This window comes from Salvelinus namaycush, chromosome 34 (assembly GCF_016432855.1).
Source record: "Salvelinus namaycush isolate Seneca chromosome 34, SaNama_1.0, whole genome shotgun sequence".
Classification (NCBI taxonomy): domain Eukaryota; kingdom Metazoa; phylum Chordata; class Actinopteri; order Salmoniformes; family Salmonidae; genus Salvelinus; species Salvelinus namaycush.
The window spans coordinates 11,539,934-11,561,051 of record NC_052340.1 but is presented as its reverse complement, the minus strand read 5'-3'; the positions used below and the strand labels follow the sequence as shown (position 1 = coordinate 11,561,051).

Below are 21,118 nucleotides of genomic sequence, written 5' to 3'. Positions count from 1 at the left end.
ACATATGAAAGCACTACCATATTGAACTATGTGATTACCTGCTAAAGGGATTATACTGTACTAGCTGTGAATTACAGTACTGTAAATAATTTGTTGGGCAGTGATTAGGTCCAATGAGAGGTGTCCTCTGCATCACTTTTGTCCAATCTACCGCGATATGTCTGAGTGGTAGGTGGGTGCTACATGGTTGCTAGGGGTGTTGGAACCGGAAACGGACAAAAGCGTCTCTGGACGCTCCATCAGCGGATTCTGTTTTGATATGTTGTTGTTTAGCTAGCAGACCCAGTGAAACCATTCTACTCTTTTGTAATGGAAAATGTCGATAATAATCGCGCTTGACTGATCTTTCCCTTGCTGGGATAGGAGAATAACTTGTAGTTAGGTAGGTAAATCGTACGTTTTTTGTACAAATTGAAGTTTCTATCTAATATGCCAATGTTAGCGAATTAACTAGTTACTGTAACGTTTTCCTCTGAGATGTGGCGCCACCCCGCATTGGTCTGTCACTGGAAACCTACGGTTAACCAGCTAACGTTACTGTAGCTAGCTATGAAACCATGTTAACAACATTATGGGAGTTATTATTCTAATTTAATGGCCAACTAATGTAGCTAGCTCGTTAGCTAACTGACGTAGCTAAAGCCGCGAAGATAGTTTTAACTACAGTAGCTACGTTAGTTAACTAGTTCGTTTTTGAAAAGGTTTCCTCTTTTAACTGTGGTAAAGGATTGATCATTGTGGCTAGTTACACTTAGCTAGCTAGCCAACTAGAGCCAACTAGCTACGCGGATAGAGTTTGCATGACCTAATAGCATAGATGTATATGACTGTACACAGAGGTTAAATCGTACGTTTTTTGTACAAATTGAAGTTTCTATCTAATGTGCCAGATGTCCCATATGGGGTTTGTTTTGTAGTGATGCATGCGCTACTTAAAATACAATAGAACATAGTTACAATTTTGAAATGGCATCTACGACATTACTATTTTCCCCTCTAAGTAACCATGACAGCAGCTGCTGCTCTGCAGATTGGAGACCAGCTGATCCTGGAAGAGGACTACGATGAGAACTATATCCCCTCTCAACAAGGTAGAGCAGAAGGATACAGAAGGGGCAGTATGGCTCCCTTTCTAGTTGACAGATCAGTAGACTGTAAGCTACATTGCTGAAACAACTACACGAGCATGGTGCAAAGTGTTGTAGTGGGCATCAAACACATAGGCACATCTCAAAACCAAGCAATGCTTTGTTTTACATAGATAAGCCACATATGACACATTCACTAACTTATTTTGGTTGTGTGAGAAGTCATGTAATGTTATCTGGAGATTTTCTTCACTGCTTCTTCCCCTCCCCTGTCAGAGATCCATGAGTACGCACGAGAGATTGGCATTGATCCCAATCGGGAGCCCGAGCTCCTATGGCTGGCCAGAGAGGGCATTGTTGCCCCACTGCCTCCCGAATGGAAACCCTGGTAAGCAGGCAGGCAGGCATCTGCCACTGTGCCAGAGATGGAGTCCGAACCTGGTGGCGTTGGTCAGTAACATCCAATCAAGTGAATTTGAAACCGAACACAAATATTCTCACCTGTGTATGGATGGTCAACACATTTGTAGATGGGGGATGCTTTTTGTGCTACCCCAAAATTGACTTCCATAAATGCATGTTTTTTTAATTGCCGTAAAACAGTACTTTAAATGTAATTTTTAACAGTACTTTTTTGATAGTGATTCATTAACCACAAATGACTACTGACTGGTCACAATGTCACCCTTCTCTTGCATGGATCAGTTTTGTCTCGGTCGTGGTCTCGATACACAGTCTTTTTTACTGTGATCTGAGTTTGAAGACGCCTGACATTGACTCCATCTCTGGCCCCTAGTAGTGTGTCAACACTGGTAGACTTCCCAGTATTCCCAGACACCATATGTTCACTGGTCTCTTCTCCCTTCTCTGAGTTCTGAGGTGCTGAAGTGACTCTCCCCCCTCTCGCAGTCAAGATGTGACGGGGGACGTGTACTACTTCAACTTCTCCTCGGGCCAGTCCACCTGGGACCACCCGTGTGACGAGCAATACCGCAGCCTGGTAAATCAGGAGCGAGAACGAGCCGGCACCCAGCCTCACGGGCCCCCCACCACCGCTGCTAAAAAGGAGAAGAAAAATAAAAAAGACAAGAAGGAGAAAAAGAAGAAGGCAAAAGACCAAGAGCTCCTGAAGCCACCACGAGTGAGTGGGCGTTGTTATGTTCTGAAATACACCAAGCGCATGAAGTGACTCACAGATGTTTCAGAACACTGCAGTGCTGTTGTGTGTAGATGTATTGGTCTGGAAATAACTTCAACTCTAAATAATGTCAAAGAAGCACGGCTATTCCGCTTAGTCACTGAGGCGTAGCAGAAAATAGAAAGGAAACAAAGTACAAAGATGAGGCGTTTAGAGTGGCTTGGCTGAACCAATACATTCTTATTTTATATTGTCTTGGTCATCAACACAATAGTCACATACTTATGCTTGGTTGCTTCATGCCCCCCAGTTGCTAAGTGATACAGTTATACCGATATAGTGATTATCGTAGTGATTATAGAGTTATAAGTCATTGTCCTAAGTCATTCTCCATTTCCTATGTGTATCCTTTCTTAGCAGTCTGTAAACAAAGGGGAAAGGCCTGCATTGAAGGAGAGCCAGACAGAAACACCCCTGGGAACAGTGAAAGGTTCCCTGGTAGGGGGTTCAAACTGACATGGGGGGTTAGCACCATACAATGAGGAATGAGACAGGGCAGTGGGGTTTGGCCTAGGGCCCACTGATGAAACACAGAGTCAAGCTGATGCAGTTAGTCATGGTAGTCTCGAGAGGGGAGCAGAGGGCTTTGTCACTGAGGAGGTGGTGGAATGGAGGGAGGCAGCAGAAGAGGGCAGGGAGAGCAGTAGTGATTTCAGCGACAAGGTGGTCTGTTTAGAAGTGGAAGTAGAGGAAGGAAAGGCTATTGAACCCCAAATGCCTTCATATGGTCATTCTACACCTGGGGCAGTGATGACAGAAACATATGAGGGAAGAGAAGGCCAAGCAGAAGGGAAAGATCATCCTAGGAGTTCACTTACTTGATGCTAGGGACTGTGAGCAGGGCCTCGTCCCCTACCTGGCCCCTCTCTGTCTCTCCCCTGGCCCCATGTCCCCCTACCTACCTCTCAGCCGAGAGACGGGATGGGAGAGAGCATGGCTGATCCAGCAGGGCAGTGCAGGGATTCTGCAGGTAGGACCACAGATTACAGACAGGAAATGGTAAGACAGCCTCAGAGCGTAAAGGAACTGTTGTAATTATAGGAGAAGGATTGGTAGAAGCAGGTGAATGATAGGAGCAGTATACCAGTTTCGATAAGATCCTTGAATATCATGATGATTACTATTAACCTGAACCCTCTCTACACAACATATTTGTTCACGTGTGTCTCTCTCTGTCTCTCAGCCATTAAGCTTGACCTTTGGGCCCCTGCAGGCCCCGTTGGGGAGCCTTGCTCCTCTACGGGGTCTTGATGGCCCGGCCTTGAGGGGGTCCCTGAGCAGCTCTGGAGGGCTGGAGCCCCTGAAGACTCCCCTTGGGGTAAGAGTTTTCACCTTGATGAAAAATGATGATAGTTCATTACCTTATGTACTGTATTACCCTTATTCTTATGGTGTGCTGTTGAAAGTCTCTAACCTTTTATCTCTCGCTCTCTGTCTCTCCTCCTTCCTTCCCTCCCCTAAGGGTCCTCTCTCAAGCCTCGGGTCCAGTCTACTGGGAGGGCGACAGGAGGAGCGTGTGGCTTTCTCTCCGCCTGGGTTCGAGGATGAAGAGGATAACATCTCAGAGGATGAGCAGCCGGTATGACTTTCAACTGGCAAAGTGCATACCTATCCTTTCTGGGCACTGTGAAACAGAATATTTGGAGAATAGAAGTGTCTAATTTGTGGAGTATAAGTTAGATGTATGACTGTGATGCTGTTTGCAGAGTCGTCGTGGCTCGACCAGACTGTTACAGAACCTGCACCTGGACTTGGATGCGTTGGGAGGAGGGCTGCAGTATGAGGTACACTTCCTTTTTCACAATGCACAACAACACCATGTCTATTTTATGGCATAGCCCCTTTAGGACTTTTCACCTACTTTCAACTCTGTCAGTGTATGATACCAATGCAGATAAGCACAGTCCCATGTCATTATTACATTAGAAAACCTCTCTGTATAATGGATTTAGGCTCTGCCGTGTGTGTTGTGTGGCTAATAGGACAGCGAGGCCAGTGGACTGGCCCCACCAGAGGAAAAGACAGAAGCAGAGCTACAGGACCTGGCCCTGTCTGGAGAGCACAGCCCTGAGTCCCCCTCTCAGCAGGTAACTCACACACTACTGATGTGGCTCAATCTATTACTTCTCTCACTGTCTCTTTCTCTCTTTTCATCCCACTGTCAATCCTGTGGTGTATGTTAGTTTTAGGACTTTCTAGTAGTTTAAACCCTACAGTGCATTCGGAAAGTGTTCAGACCCCTTGACTTTTCCCACATTTTGTTACGTTACATCCTTATTTAAAAATGTATGAAACATTTTTTTCCCTCATCAATCTATACACAATACCCCATAATGACAAAGTTAAAAGACTTTTTTTTTTTAACTAAATTTTTGCAAATGTATACATTTTATAAATGTATACAAAACACCTTATTTACATAAGTATTCAGACACTTTGCTATGAGACTCAAAATTGAGCTCAGGGGCATCCTGTTTCCATTGATCATCCTTGAGATGTTTCTACAACTTGATTGGAGTCCACCTGTGGTAAATTCAATTGATTGGACATGATTTGGAAAGGCACCTGTCTATATAAGATTTCCATTTTTTTTATTTTATATAAATTTGCTAACATTTCTAAAAACCTGATTTTGCTTTGTCATTATGGGGTATTGTGTGTAGATTGATGAGATGATAAAAAAACGATTTAATCAATTTTAGAACAAGGCTGTAACGTAACAAAATGTGGAAAAGTCAAGGGGTCTGAATACTTTCCGAATGCACTGTTACTTAGATATATTGAACAAACCCATGACTATGTTATCGGATCTATCTGAAGAGAGATCACAAGATGCAGACCTAGATAGAACTGCTCTTGTTTACTAGATTGCCTTTAACCAAAATCAACACTTTGAGGGATAGAAAGTATAAGCTATCGTTGGGAAAATGTGTAGGCCTATTCATTCATTCAGACATAACATCTTTGTCATTTATCAACTCTCATAAGTGTGTGGTGTGTGTGACTTTAAACATGTGTTTCGGGTCCTTGTGTGTCTATCTCTTCCTGGTTGTCTAGCTGCTGTGTCAGTGGGAGCTGTGTTATGGTCACGGCTGCCACTGTTTCTTTCTGTTAGTCCTCTTGTCCTCATACTGTCACTGTTATTGCTTTGCCATCTGAGTCTTTCATTTGATCACTCTTTACGTTGGTGTTATAGGTCTTTCTGTGTGTGTGTGTGTGTGTTTAACTGTGCACTTCCTGTGATTTTGTCACACTTCTCTGTGTTGTTTGTTGTTGACATGACTGTTCTCTTTCGATGAGCTCTACCTACGGAATGCGTGAGTGGTTTGCATGCTGCTCAGGTCCCTGTGTCTTCTCCTTGTCACATTATCCCCAACCCCTCCCCCTACTTTCTTTATTTTTGTGTTTGTGTCTATGCACGTCTTCCCTCTCTTTCTCTCTGGTGGCCACCATCCTCCCCTTCCAACCAAGGACTCCCTTCGTGGACGCCACCTCCTCTCCTCCCCACCACGCGGAGGCAGCAGGGACTGCAGTAGTGCTGCTGGGGTCTGCCCCCCTACCCCAGACCCCCAGCCTGGTAAAACTAGAGACAGTGGAGAGGAGGAAGAAGATTATGAGGAGGGGTGGGGAGAGGACAGAGAGAGTGTGGCTGAGGAGGGAGGAGGTGAAGAGGAGAACCAGAGAGAAGTAGGGCAAGCGAGTGAGAAGAAGAAAGAAGAGGAGGGGGAGGGCAAGGACGTTGAGGCCGAGGTCAGTGAGGAGGTAGAGTGTGAAGCAAAGTTGGAGGAGGGAGAGGAGGAAAGTGATGAGGTCATAAAGAGGTGTGTAAAAAGTGAGGATGGGGAGGAAGACGAGACTGGTGACGTAGTTGAGGAAAATGTCAACAAAAATGAGGAAGAAGGAGGAAGTGATGAAATGATGGAGAGATATCTTGGAGAGCAAGAAGAGAGTGATGAGGTAGTAGAGCGGTGTGTTACAAATGAAGAACTAGAGGTAGGTCATGACAAACAGGTGGAGGACTGCAATGAGCTAGTTGAGAGCAGTGTTAAAAGTGAAGAAGAACCAAAAGCAGATGAGAGAGACACTAAAAGTGAGGAAGCAGGAGAGGAAAAAGAGTGGGAACAGGAGGAAGAGAGTGATGAGGTAGTAGAGAGATATATGAAAGAGATGGAGGGAGGAGATGTAGAGGAAAGTGAGATAGTGGGCGAGAGATATTTCAAAAGGAAGCTTGTGGAAAGGAAGGAAGAGACTGTTAGAGACAGTATAGAGGAGGAAGATGAGGCAAAGGGAGATGAGGATAGTGATGAAGTGGTTGAGAGGTGGTTGAAAGAGGAGGCTGAGGAGGGTGAGAGGGAGGTGGTGGAGAGGTGTGTGAAAAGTGAGGAAGAGGTGGAAGATGAGGGTAAAGAGGAGGCTGAGGAGGGAGAGAGTGAAGTGTTGGAGAGGTCTGTGAAAAGTGAGGAAGTGGAAGAGGTCGGCAAAGAGGAGGCTGATGAGGGAGAGAGTGAAGTGGTGGAGAGGTGTGTGAAAAGTGAGGAAGGGGAGGAAAGTGATAAAGTCTCCGAGAGATGCTCGCTGAGTGAAAAACAGGCTAGGGAAGGAGAGGAGAGCAGTGAGGAGGAGGTGGAGGGGTGCGTCAAAAGCGAACGAAAAGAAAAGGAAGGAGACAGACTTGAAGAAGACCGTGATGAGGTGGTGGAAAACTGCATTCAGATCGTGCAAGCCTCACCGAAACCCAAAACATCCACAAGCTCAGAGGAAGTAATCGAGAGACTCGAGCAACAAAAGGTCCAAGCTAAGTCATTGGGGAAGAAGAAGTTAGCAGACCTTAAACGAAGTGACAAAATGGAGGTGTATGTGGGGAAGAAGAAGAATGTGCCAAAACAAAGCCCTCTACCAGCAGAGGTAGGGGTTTGGTGTGCTTTGACCATGTCGTGGCCCCTGCCCTGTGTGCTCCCCCTCTGCATGCACCTCCGCCCCTCTCTCAGCCAAAGGAGACACCATTCCTCTCCCTGAGGGGCTGTGTTGGCTCAAGTCCTAACCCTGGTGAATCCAGCCCCCCATGGTCTCCCTCACATCACATTGGTGTCTTTGGTAATATGTGTATATGCAGTCAGCTCTGAGGACTGGATCGGAACATTCTGGTCCCCTTGTTGCCAGTTTTGCCTCCATCCCTCCTCTAGAGCTGAGCACTGCAGCCCCATCCTATCAACCAGCCCCCTAGGCGGCCCCATCCTCTCAGACAACCCCATCTTCTCAGGCAGCCCCATTCCCCCAAGGCAGCCCCATCCACTCAGACAACCCCCAAGGCAGCCCCATCCGCTCAGACAGCCCCCAAGGCAGCCCCATCCGCTCAGACAGCCCCCAAGGCAGCCCCATCCGCTCAGACAGCCCCCAAGGCAGCCCCATCCGCTCAGCCAGCCCCCAAGGCAGCCCCATCCGCTCAGCCAGCCCCCAAGGCAGCCCCATCCGCTCAGCCAGCCCCCGAGGCAGCCCCATCCGCTCAGCCAGCCCCCGAGGCAGCCCCATCCTCTCAGCCAGCCCTCGAGGCGGCCCCATCCTCTCACCAGCCCCCAAGGCAGCCCCATCCTCTTATACAGCCCCCAAGGCAGCCGGTCCTCTCAGTCCAAACTTGCAGTGCTGTAGCCTGTGTTTCTCTGTCTCTACTGCCTGCTTGACCAGCCCTGTGCTTGTGTGGTAGAGTCTCACTATTTGCCTCGTCTGCCCAAGCTTTGCTGATCAAACCAATGGGATGGCTGCTCTGTGCTGTTGACTAGTGTATTGTCCCTTTTCTGCTGTACTTGCTTTGTCCTGCTACGAGAGCCTTCATAATCGTTGTGTGTCGCTGAGAATGGCAGTATGCATCCATGTTTTCTATCTATCTGTGTGTGAGTGCATGTGAGTGCATGTGAGTGCATGTGAGTGCATGTGAGTGCATGTGAGTGCATGTGAGTGCATGTGAGTGCATGTGAGTGCATGTGAGTGCCTGTGTGTGTCTGTGTGTGTCTGTGTACGGTGTTGAGGTGATACGGTGGCACTATGCTTCATGTCAGTGACTGAGTGTGTTTACATCAGCAGTCGGAGGCCAGCGAGCACATGGAGGTGGCATCCTCCTCCACTGAGGACCTCAAGGTACTTTATTATGGATTAAGATCATGTCCCAGTAGATAGGCCTGTAGAATAGAGGCTTTATAATGTGACATTTAAACAGATTTTATCAAGGGGTGTGTTGAGTAAAGGCAAACAGTGTTGTGTTCCATTTTCCCTTTAGTCTGGTTTTGGCTCCAAGTTGTCAGAGAAAGTCCTGGCCCTGAAGGATCTCTCCCCTGCTGTTAGTCCACTCCTGCAGGTACCACGCTCTCTCCATCTCTTCCTCACCTTTCTTTTTCTCCCTCGCTCGCCCCTCTTCACCTCCTTCCTCCTCAGCTACACTCTCTCTCCTCAGTCACAGTGGTTCTCTGGCTGTAGAGTCTGTAGGCACTGTTTGTACCGTTGTTTTATTTTGAGAGTGAACACTCACATCATGCCATGTAGAGTTATGTTAGCCTTTGCTATTCACCTTTTTAAAAAGTCTGTATTTTCCCCAGGACAAAGTGGGGATAGTGAAAGTCAGTGCGGAGGAGGAGAAGGAACGGAGGAAGAGGGCAGAAGCTGCAGAGAGGTTGGCAGACAAGCCTTTCTGATAAATGCCCATATTTCAGTGAAATGTCCTCTCTGAACTCACACACGTTGTGATACAAGCATATTGTCAGTCATTGGTGCAGTGGTCTGTTTCTCACCTTGATCTGCCAGTCTAGAGCTGAGCCAAATAATTTATCTGACTCCTCTTACTCTTCCTCTCTCTCTCTCCTCTCCTTCCCTCTCTCTCTCTCTTCCTCTCTCTCTCTCTCTCTCTCTCTCTCTCTCTCTCTCTCACCTCTCTCTCTCTCAACCCTCTCTCTCTCTCCCCTCATTCCCTCCTCCCAAACTCTGCAGGCGTCTCCATGGTGCAGGCAGGGAGGATCCAGTGATGGAGGACAGGCCCCCCAGCCAGCCCAGTGAATCCCAGCAGACCACAGGGTCCTCCCACTGTGAGCCGGAACCCCGGCCGCGGGCCGAGGTGGTCAGCGCCAGCACCAGCCTAGGGGTGCCGGGGGTCCAGCGGCCTGACACCTCCAGAGGCCGCCTAGTTAGGAGCCCCCACACCCAGTACAAAGAGGAAGCCCCCAGACAGGGGGAGGACAGCAGAAGGGCCCAGGAGGAGGAGAGGGAGAAGGAGAGGAGGGAGACTGAGAGGGAGATAGAGAAGGAGCGTGCGCTGCGCGAGAGGCAGGAGAAGGTGCGCCTCCTTCAGGAGGAGCTGAGGCGGGAGGAGGAGGAGGAGGAACGGAGGCTGAAGGAGGAGAGCGAGGAGAGGGTCAGGTAGGCAGCAGGCCACAGAGAGTGGTCAACCTCCCTCTCCACTTATGTCCACTGTTATAGTAGAATTTGTGAGCTGTGACGTGTGAGTATGTGACTCAGTGTTGATGCTTAGGGCTGTGTGACAGTGCTGGTTATCTCACCCGCTGCTGTGTGTGTGTTCTGGTCCTGACCGGTCTTCCAGGAGCCTGAGGGAGAGGCTCCAGAGTAAGGGGAGGGAAGAGGAGAGCAGGCCGAGTGTGGAGTCTGAAAGCAGGCTACTGGAGCTGAGGGAGATGGCCCGGAGGGAGAGAGAGAACCAGCAACGCAACATCAGGTGACTCATCTCTCTACTATTCATCCATCTGCATAAGCACACACACACACACACACACATTCATATGACAGCAATCTCCCTGGAGTGCTCCACTGACCATTAGATCACATGCTCAGCGACCCTAGCTGTATTAATATGACACTGCTTCACATAACTGTTCTGTGCTTAGGCGATACTGTTCTTTCTACACATACAGTAGGTATAGAAATACCGCTCGGTCACTGGGAAAAAAACAAGACAAAAAAAGATTTGCGCTAGAAATGATTGTGTGTGCTTGCTATGTTCGTGTGTGTGTTGTTTTCATCAGGGAGGAGGGCGAGGCGATGCTGAGAGAGCTGCGTGCCACCCTGGAGGCGGAGACAGAGGCGGAGCGAGAGAGGATAGAGGCCCAGGGGAGGCGGGACCTGGAGCGACTGAGGGAGGAGTCAGAGGAGAAGCTCCATGCGGAGAAGCGGAGACTGCTTGGGGAGCGGGGGGAGCAACTCAGCTCCCTCAAACAGGAGGTGAGAGAGAGGGAGGTAGGAGAGGAGCTGGGAGAGTGGGAGGGGGGAGATATAGGAGAGGGGCCTTCCAATACACACGTGTACTCGAAATAACTGAAATAGTTTTTGTGAGGGAAATACATGGAGTCTAGGATAGGGTGTGTGTCACACAGGTGATGGTTGAAGACAGTGTGTTGTTGTGTTCCTTAGGGGAGAAGCAGTGCCAGTGAGAGGTGGAGGGAGTTGAAGAGCCCTCGTAGCCCAGAGCAGCATCTAGCAGAGTACCAAAGAGAGGTGATAGAACACACACATACACACACACACACTACTTCCCACCTTTGATACACAAAACCATAGCCCTCATCTCCCTGACTGCAGATACACATATTACCAGTATGTCAGTCTAAACCCTATAGAGCGTTGTGACATTATGAATCCCTCCCACTGACTGTGACTTGGTCCAGTTGGGAGACGTGCTCCAGGAAGTGAGGGAGGAAGTGCAGCGTGACCACGCCAGGAAGCTGGGGCAGCTCAAAGACGACCACCACAGAGAACTCAGCTCTATCAGAGAGAGTCATCTGGACCAGGTGAGACACAGTTCAAAGGTCACAGCTTCTCGTAACCTGCCTGCTGCTACTGTCATTGTTGCTTTGGCTGTTGCCTCTGCACTGTTGTCCCTACATGTAATGCTGCAGTTAAATATTGTGGAAATTAACTCCTGATCTATTTGTGTGTCTGTCTGTGTGTGCTTTTGTCCTCCAGGAGGCTGTCCAAAAGGAACAGTTGCTGTGTGTCCTGCAGGAGGAGAGGGATCGCCTGCTGGCCGCACACAGCGCCCAGCTGGAAAGACTCCGTACACAGCTAGACTCCCAGCTCTGCAAGACCCGCCAGACACACACACGCAAGGTGAGGACAGAGAGGCACACACACACACACACACACACGAACACACACATGTATCATCTCTAAACATCTGTCATCCCTCAGGAGGCAGAGATTCAGGAGCTGGGGGACAGGCTGGAGCTGAGGGCCAGGGAACTGAAGAGCCAGGAGACAATACTGAAGACCCAGGTAATCAGTCACTGTTGCACTGATATGTGTCTGCATCACTATCTGGAACACTTAGGGATGGCTTTGGAAAGGAATGAACTGTGTATGTGTGTGGTTGGCCGCTGTTGATTAAAGGACATATCCACTTGCCAATGTTCAGGCAGCGAATTTGAAGAAGAGGAGGCAGCAGCTTGGGGATGAAGAGGATGAGATAGACAGAGGAATTGAGGTGAGGATTCATCGTCATCACCACCACCACCACCACCACCGTGCTGTAGATGTTAAGCCTGTGATGTTTTCAGGCTCTGCCTGGAGTCATGCAGGAGAGAGATGGACTGAGAGGGGATCTGGAGCGGGTGGAAGGACAGAGGGACAGGGCGAGGCAGGAGGCGGAGAGAGGGCGGGAGGACAGGACCAAAGCGAGAGAGGAGTTGGAGAGAATGAGGGAGGAGAGGGACAAAGCGAGAGAGGAGAGCAGGAGGATGAAGGAGGAGCGGGACCGGCTGGAGAGCAAGGTGGAGCTGCTGCAGGAGCGCTGTGATCGGCTGGGCCGCAGAGTCAGGTACACAGACACACCAGTTGAGGCTGCTGCTGGGAGGAGTACGGTTCATAATAGTGGCCGGAATCGAGTGAATGCAATGGTATCAAACACATGGTTTTCAGCCATTATTATGAGCCGTCCTCCCCTCAGCAGCCTCCACTGAAACACACACACACACACACCTGGCCCGTTAATTGGGGTCAACCTCCGTTCACACTTTCATTGACACCTTGCAGCTGACAGCAGCATGTCTTCCAGACTTAGTGGGAGACTTCAATTGTAGCTTGCCAGACTATTGAGCTCTTTCTCAAGCGGTACTTTCTCAGGGACAAACACATGATTCTATTGCAGTGATCTGGAGCAGAGTGAGATCAAGAGGCCTTCTACTAGACTGGACAGAACAGAGGAGGAGGAGAGGAAGAAGGAGAAGGATAGCGAGGCAGCGCCCTCTGCTGGACGGGAGAAAGTGCTGCATGTGGAACACCTGAAAGAACCTCCTCTCTCCCCCATCTCCAGAGACAGCGAGAGCAGCTTGGACGAGTATGTGTGTGTGTGTGTGTGTGAGAGAGAGAACATGCATGCATGTTGCACCTTTCTATCCTGACTAACTTCTATGTGGTGTGTGTGTGTGTGTGTTTCTCTCTTCCTGTCCTTCTCCCAGCTTGCATCAGTATATCTCCTCTGAGGGCCTGTCCCTGCAGAAGGCCCGGCGCTTCCTGGAGAGGGAGAGTGGTCGTCTGAGTGAGAGACAGGCAGCGCTGCAGGCAGCGCAGGCCCTGTCCAGCTCCTCTCAGTACCCCAACACCACCACGCACACCCAGGCCACACAGGAGATGTACAGGAACCTGCAGCAGGTACGTGTAAGTGTGACTCCCTTCCTTATCCCTTATAGACTCCTACACCCTGCCCTAGCGCCCTTGTGTTGAACATTCATGAAGTGAGAGAGTATGCTTGACCTTCGTGTGTAACTGTCCCTGGATCGTCTCTCGCTCTCTTTCCCTCCCTCTCTCTGTCGCTCTCTTTCGTTTCCGCTTGTCTTCCTCAGGAGGCCAGTGACGTGGAGGAGTTGAGGGTGACTGTGCAGAGGGGGAACTCGCTGCTACGCAGGAAAGAGGAGAGGCTGCAACAGCTAGAGAGCTCCGTAGCTGAAGAGGTGCCTCAGTACTACACCATAACACGTTTATATACCACGTATCCTGCCCCCTGTACGCCACCTGTACTACATACCATGCCCATAACGTTATACATACTTCAGTAGATTGCTAATAAACAACACACTATACAATGAGGGGACAAAACATTAAGAACACCTGCTCTTTCCACGACAGACTGGTCAGGTGAATCCAGGTGAAAGCTATGATCCCTTGTTGATGTCACCTGTTAAGTCCACTTTAATGAAGGGGAGGAGACGGGTTAAAGAAGGATTTTTAAGCCTTGAGACATGGATTGTGTATGTGTGCCATTCAGAGGGTGAATGGGCAAGACTAAAGATTTAAGTTCCTTTGAATGGGGTATGGTGGTAGGTGCCAGGCGCACCAGTTTGAGTGTGTCAAGAATCGGGCTCCCGATTGGCGCAGCGGTCTAAGGCATGGTATCTCGGTACAAGAGGCGTCACTACAGTCTCTGGTTCGAATCCAGGCTGTATCACATCTGGCCGTGATTGGGAGTCCCATTGGCACAGCGTCGTCCAGGTTTGGCCGGGGTAGGCCGTCATTGTAAATAAGAATTTGTTCTTAACTGACTTGCCTCGTTAAATAAAAAGAACTGTAACGCTGCTGGGTTTTTCACGCTCAACAGTTTTCTTTGTGTACTAAGAATGGTCCACCACCCAAAGGACATCCAGCCAACTTGACAACTGTGAGAATCATTGGAGTCAACATGGGTCAGCATCCTTGTGGAACGCTTTCGACACTTTGTGGAGTCCATGCCCCGACGAACTGAGGCTGTTTTCAAGTAAAAGGGGGGTGCGACTCAATATTAGGAAGGTGTTCCTAATGTTTTGTACACATACATATTTTGTATGCATTGCATGGCGTTTTGGTCATTTAGCAGACAGTCCTATCCAGAGCGACTTACAGTCAGTGTGTTCAACTTAAGGTAGCTAGCTAAGCCAATCGTTGTAAGTAAAACGTTCCTCAATAAAGCAGTTATCAGCTAAATCATTGTAAATCAAGTGTTCGTGTTAGAAAGTACAAAAGTATGGAGTTTTTTTTTCTTTTCTCTTGCTTTCCCTTGCCCAGGTCTCCCATCATCACTACTATGATGACCAGGGCAGACTGGCTGCTGATAGGAAGGTGACCTTTGATGTGACTGAATCGGATATGAGCAGCGTCAGCAACAGCCATGATGGCCCAGGTGAGAGAGACACACATACGTGAATATCCATTCCTTACACACTCATAACAGGCCTGTACTCCTCCGCTGCCATGTTATTTATACTCTCTCTCCCCCTTCATCGTTTCTCCTTTTTTCCCCTTTCACCCTCCTTCCTTCCTTCCCTCTCTTTCACACCTCGTCCCTTGCTTTTCTACCTATGTCTTCTTCTTTTCTGACATTCGCTTTCTCTCTTCCTCTCTCTTCCCCTCTCTCCTCTCCAGGTGGGGAGCCCGCAGTGCCAGCTAAGGTGCAGCACTTAGCCGAGTCGCTCCAGCACATCTCTGGCCAGCTCAACACAGTCCTGGGGGCTCTGGGCTCTCTGACTCAACGCCAGACCCCTTACCAGCCTCTCCCACTACCTCTGCCCCTCTCCCAGCCCCGAACCCCCACCTCAATGCCTCTTTCACAGCTCTCCATGCCTCTGTCTGGGCCCTCCTGGGCGTGGGCCCCTCACAGCACCTCCACCCAACCACGGGATTCTGAGGACCTGCTCAACAGCCGCTGGGCCAAGCTCTTCCCTGGTACATTTCAACCAAAGAGATCCAATATCATATATGTTATATTAAATATGTGTTCTATTTAGTTCTGTGGACTGAAGAACTCTCCGTTCAGGGTTGTCTGTGTACTTTCAGGTAGGGGAAGTTGTTGGTTTAACGAGACTACACTTCTCTTTGTCCCTTCTATAGGGGCTTCTATTGAGTCCATAGCCACCAGTTCCTTGAGGACCAATGCACTTTATTCAGGGTACAGTCCTGCAAGGTAAATATGAAAATGTAAAAAAAAAAAAAATAGACTGTCACTCATCCCTTTCACAGTAGTCTTATCTTGTAGAAGGAAGGTACTACAGAAATGTGTGTTTGTGTGTGTTAGTGAGCAGGCTCGTAGTCTGTCCTCCATGCAGCCTAAGGCAGTGGAGATGGATGGCCAGAGGCTTCAGGGTCTGATCGACGGCAACAAGAGATGGCTGGAGACACGCAGGAAAGACCCCAGTGTGTATCCTTCTGTTAACATGCTCACACACCACCACTTATAATGGAGCTTGGTTCAATCTTGTACATTTCCTTAACAGGCTTTCATCAGACCTCTGTTCACACGTTATCGGACCCCCCCAACTATGAGTGGACTGGTCCAGCTGAGCCTGGATGACAACAACCAGATTAAAGTGTACCATTACTAAAGGGGGGTGGGGAAGGGAGAAGTTACATACGGAGCAAGGATCAACACAAGCAGATAAAGCTGTATTGTTACTGAAAAAGGGCTAAGGACAGGGGTGCGTTTTTAAAATGCACTTTTAATGCAGGGATCCCTCTAGCTCTGGTCCAGGGCATTACTAGAGGAACCGCCCTCGGCTGTGTGTGGACCAAAGGAACGCCCTGGACCAGAGCTAGGATTCCCCAACAACCAAATTTCCATATCAGATTACTGTAAGAAACATTTTTAAGACATCTGACCTCCAGTGAACTCTTCGTCCTCAGGTTTAGCTGTGATTGTGTGACAGAAGAGAGGACACTAGGGCTGTTTCAGTGGTCTCTGTAATTTCATTCCATTGGCATGCAAGGTTGAATAGCTTGGGAGTATGGAGACAATAGCCCCATAGTCAACAAATCACTTTGTTTCCCAATTTCTTTGCCTCTAGCTATTTAAATGTTTCTAAAGCAGAATGCATAGCTGTTACATATTCAATAGGTGCTTCACTTTATTGGGAGAGACATCTCAAGGTTTATGAGAGCGATACCGTTGATATCTTAAATTTATAAGCGACTAAAGATCATGGTATCAGGTTGTATAAGAGATGTTGTAATTCTGCTGTATGAGAAGTTCAAGCCATACCATAATAACCACTACAAGGGCAGGACAACTTGTGAAGCATTCAGTCTGTATGAAATTCTGGTAAGAGAGACCCTCTTCCAGTGTGTTTACTGTGCAGATAGATGTGTGGAATTTTTACAGTATTTTTATAAATAAAGTGGTGTATATTGTCCATGTCAAGCTTTCATTCTTTTTCATGCAACAGCTTTTCAATATTTCATTTGTCTGCATTAAAGTAATCACCAGGGTTGTATTCATTGGGACACCCAACGGAAAGTGTTAACTTTTGCAACGAAAATGTGAATTTCTTGGACAAGTTCAGGTAGTCTTTCCCTGATTGTCAATTATCTTCCATTTGGTGCCTAATGAACACAACCCAAGTTTGGATTTCCTTTTCCTCCTGCGTGTCAGTAACTTAAAATACAAAACCTAGAGACAGATTATACTACTGAATACTAAAGATTACACCTTTGTGGACAAACTTTATTCAGTAACTGTTCCATCACATAGTCCCAAGTTTTCTTATCCTACAGTGCAAAATATATTTTCCTCACCAGCTAAGGACATAGTTAGTAATTAGTACACAATCATTGATCTCTCAGGAACATCTGGGACAGATCCATCTGGCATACAGTATCCGACTGAGCCATAGAAATAAATACAGACCACATGATTAGAACATTAAAGGCCACCGACAGACTGGACATGAGGTGTGTTCTCACAGGCACACAGACTATACATGTTTAAATGCATTGATGGAGTTGCAAGTCAGTAATGATGCAATATAAAATAAATTACATTCGAACTGTTAACATCTTTATCCGCAATAAGAAAACACGACGACCACAGTAATATCGGATGGCAGTAAGGAGAAATGTCAGCATGTCTTGGTGAACCAGACTCATTGATTGGCACGCCAAGTGTCCATACAGATTCCAACTTGGGGGAGGGCGCACCATCCTTCCCCAACTCTTTGATTGGCTGAGAGATGCCCAGCGCCTGCAGTCAGGGAGACAAAGCCATTGGGTGTGTCAGTTGCCACCGTGTCACTATTGGCCAGCGAGAAACATTAAGGCGGAGCCAGTGAGTTGCTTTCTCAGAAGACGAAAATCTTGTCTCTCTGGACGTTGTCCAAGTCATCGTCCATGGTGAGGAGAACCTAGCAGAAAGCAGAGGAGTCAGTCACTATCTGAGATGTTACTATCTGGGTATGTATGGGTCAGTAATGGGAGGTCTTCATCAATGCTCAGCCACTAATGATTTCCTATTGCTGAATGACGTGCGCAATAACCATGTCCATGGTGTGAAATCTGTGTATTCCCCTCCATTTTATAACACAGTCGTGGCAAAAAGTTGAGAATGACACAAATATTAATTTTCACAAAGTCTGCTGCCTCAGTGTCTTTAGATATTTTTGTCAGATGTTACTATGGAATACTGAAGTATAATTACAAGCATTTCATAAGTGTCAAAGGCTTTTATTGACAATTACATGAAGTTGATGCAAAGAGTCAATATTTGCAGTGCTGACCCTTCTTTTTCAAAACCTCTGCAATCCGCCCTGGCATGCTGTCAATTAACTTCTGGGCCACATCCTGACTGGTGGCAGCCCATTCTTGCATAATCAATGCTTGGAGTTTGTCAGAATTTGTGGGTTTTTGTTTGTCCACCTGCCTCTTGAGGATTGACTACAAGATTAAGGCCTGAGGAGTTTCCTAGCCATGGACCCAAAATATCAATGTTTTGTTCCCCGACCCACTTAGTTATCACTTCTGCCTTATGGCAAGGTGCTCCATCATGCTGGAAAAGGCATTGTTCGTCACCAAACTGTTCCTGGATGGTGGGGAGAAGTTGCTCTCAGAGGATGTGTTGGTACCATTCTTTATTCATGGCTGTGTTCTTAGGCAAAATTGGGAGTGAGCACACTCCCTTGGCTGAGAAGCAACCCCACACATGAATAGTCTCAGGATGCTTTACTGTTGGCATGACACAGGACTGATGGTAGCGCTCACCTTGTCTTCTCCGATGCCCCAAACAATCGGAAAGGGGATTCATCAGAGAAAATGACTTTACCCCAGTCTTCAGCAGTCCAATCCCTGTACCTTTTGCAGAATATCAGTCTGTCCCTGATGTTTTTCCTGGAGAGAAGTGGCTTCTTTGCTGCCCTTCTTGACACCAGGCCATCCTCCAAAAGTCTTCACCTCACTGTGCTCTCCTTGAAGTTCTTGATGATCCGATAGATTTAGGTGCAATCTTACTGTCAGCAATATCCTTGCTTGTGAAGCCCTTTTTGTGCAAAGCAATGATGACGGCACGTGTTTCCTTGCAGGTAACCATGGTTGACAGAGGAAGAACAATGATTCCAAGCACCACCCTCCTTTTGAAGCTTCCAGTCTGTTATTCAAACTCAATCAGCATGACAGAGTGATCTCCAGCCTTGTCCTCGTCAACACTCACACCTGTGTTAACCAGAGAATCACTAACATAATGTCAGCTGGTCCTTTTGTGGCAGGGCTGAAAGGCAGTGGAAATGTTTTTGGGGGATTCAGTTCATTTGCATGGCAAAGAGGGACTTTGCAATTAATCTGATCACTCTTCATAACATTCTGGAGTATATGCAAATTGCCATCATACAAACTGATGCAGCAGACTTTGTGAAAATTAATATTTGTGTCATTCTCAAAACTTTTGGCCACGACTGTACTATGAAATGAGTGTCGCATGGCCCTCCCCAGAGGCGTGCACACACACACCAAACACACACTCACCAGGAAGGAACCGAACATGGCAATGGAAGACAGGAAGTGCCATATGTCGTGGTCGTCGAAGAAGGAGAGCACGATGCAATCACGGTTGTGTTCCCGGGACTCGGCGGGGGTTTTCTATGGCAGGAGAGAGGGGACAAAGCCGTCAGTTCCACAGTGACCGGTGACTGTTGGGGTTATGTGACCAAGACATGTGATGTGTAAATATGTAGTGTGCGAGCGTGTGATGTTTTCAAGTGTGGTACTACAGATACCATGAGCCCCATAAGACAGGGGTTCCCAAACCTCTCCTCAGGGACCCCCAGAACATTCACAATTGTGTTGTACACCTGAACTAGCATACCTGATTCAACTTACCTACACAGACAAGTGTTTGATTAATCAGGTGTGCTAGCTCTGGAACCGTTTGAATACATGGAACGGCCGGGGGCCCCCGAAGAGGGGCGTGTAAGGCTGACGTGTGGTGGAAGCCACTGATCTGTAAGGCTGTGCTGACCTGCCAGGTACTGAGGCCCTGGAAGAAGAAGAAGAGAGCGAAGCCCCACACCACGGCTGTGAAGAGGATACACACCATGGCCATGCACTGGATCCTCTCACCGCTACGGAGCTACACACACATTCACAGAAACACAACATCTGTGATTGTACACCCGGAACATGTTCTACGTTGTTTCATGTGTCAGATGTGCACTTTCTATATATACACAATACTGTTAGAATATGGCAACAGTCAAACAAAGCACATTTAAGTAGAATGTCTGTTGCTAAGAGCCAGAGTCATTGATGATTTAAAATCATTCTTTCATTCCCATGGTGAGTCTAAAACCATACAAATACATTGACATTTTATCATAATTGAATAGAGCATGTTTCGAACTGAGAATGTTTGGTTGTTAGGTGCCAATGTTGATTTGGAACTCAGTTTGTGGCAACAACCTCAAGACTAGAAGTGTGACTGCTTTCGAAGATTGATCCATTTCTCAATAATGAGCGACTACATCCAGCGATTTGTCCAGGCTGTACCATGGATGGCATCATGGACAGCACAGCTGGAGGTGGGCGGCCTGGGTCTGTGTGAGTACGAGCAGTACTGGACAAACCAGCTCAGCCACATGGCCATGCTCGTTGAGCACAGCCAGCAACTGCCTGAGCAGGGGCAGAGCCGTCTGGTCGACTTGTACAGTGAGGTGAGGCGCTGTTTTCTCTTTTACAGAGTGACAGTGAGAGACACCCTGAACATCATACACCATGAGAGGACTAAGGCGTTGGCATGGTGAGGAGTGACGAGCAGTGGCTCTTTGATGATGAGGAGATGGAGGAAACTGGAAGCTATTCTAAGGGTGTTAGGAGCTGCAGAGATGAACTTATTGTCTGCCTCAATCACACTGACAGATCTTTATTTTGTAGTAGCAGAAGTTAAGATTTATTATCCATTTTTTTAAAACCCTTAGCCTACAATTTCTTAAAACAATTCCATATGCTAGCTTAGACCCCCCACACACACACACCTTCATGATGATGTAGAAGGCAAAGTAGAGTAGCAAGTTGCAGATGGCGATGGCCAGCAGGTAAGAGGCAAAGTCATTGGGCGTCTTTAGTAGCCCATAGGCAGCCCTGGACAGACAGAACACAACAACACAATGTATGTCAGTGATGAGTTGTCTACTCAAGTCTCCACCCATGATGGTTGTGGGTGTGTAATGACTGTTCTACAGAGTAAATGGATACCTTGCCTCATCAGGCGGAGTGAGTCGCAATAAATCACATTGACAGAAAGGGACATACATGAATCACTTAAAGTAGGTGTGAAAGACCTTTGATAAAGAACACTGCATGATGATGTCAAACAATGTACAGACCTGCCATCTTAATCTGACCCCGTTTCTCACAGCAGGAAAACAAATCATTCAGCAACAGGAAATGTGAATTATTACATCGATTATAATTAATGGACATTTTTGTAGGGGTTGATACATTTCTTGCTAGGGCAAATCAAGTCTGGCATTTTAAATCAGAAATTACAAACTTTAGAAGCCTTTTTAATCCCTAATACACTAGAATTAGCATTTCAAGCTGCGCAGGAAAATTCTCTGCG

General features: G+C 47.7%; 2 protein-coding genes across 7 annotated transcripts in view; one reads left to right on the top strand and one right to left on the bottom strand.

The window, feature by feature from the left end:
* Positions 1-233: 233 nt before the first annotated feature.
* LOC120028333 (centrosomal protein of 164 kDa-like) lies at positions 234-16,426 on the top strand. The gene is made up of 28 exons (XM_038973546.1): positions 234-382; positions 1,002-1,091; positions 1,365-1,476; positions 1,998-2,229; positions 3,470-3,604; positions 3,749-3,865; positions 3,993-4,070; positions 4,269-4,373; positions 8,362-8,418; positions 8,558-8,635; positions 8,874-8,947; positions 9,262-9,687; positions 9,869-10,000; positions 10,308-10,503; positions 10,693-10,776; positions 10,947-11,069; positions 11,245-11,388; positions 11,470-11,553; positions 11,693-11,761; positions 11,835-12,094; positions 12,425-12,613; positions 12,735-12,933; positions 13,119-13,226; positions 14,314-14,428; positions 14,671-14,970; positions 15,136-15,208; positions 15,320-15,438; positions 15,519-16,426. Exons 2-28 carry the CDS (start codon positions 1,007-1,009, stop codon positions 15,593-15,595), a joined length of 3,771 nt encoding a protein of 1,256 aa, XP_038829474.1. The 5' UTR covers positions 234-382; positions 1,002-1,006; the 3' UTR covers positions 15,596-16,426.
* The window catches only part of LOC120028334 (SID1 transmembrane family member 2-like), a 34,165-nt gene continuing 29,130 nt past the window's right edge, over positions 16,084-21,118 (bottom strand). For 2 of the 6 annotated variants that reach the window (XM_038973549.1, XM_038973548.1), the window contains 4 exons: positions 20,532-20,637; positions 19,520-19,630; positions 19,027-19,140; positions 16,084-17,417 (listed from right to left, as the gene is read on the bottom strand). In XM_038973549.1, the coding sequence (XP_038829477.1) occupies positions 17,355-17,417; positions 19,027-19,140; positions 19,520-19,630; positions 20,532-20,637 (394 nt within the window). In that variant the 3' untranslated portion in view covers positions 16,084-17,354. The remainder of the gene's footprint in view (positions 17,418-19,026; positions 19,141-19,519; positions 19,631-20,531; positions 20,638-21,118) is intronic. The other 4 variants (XM_038973547.1, XM_038973550.1, XM_038973552.1 and 1 more) reach the window with 4 other exon arrangements.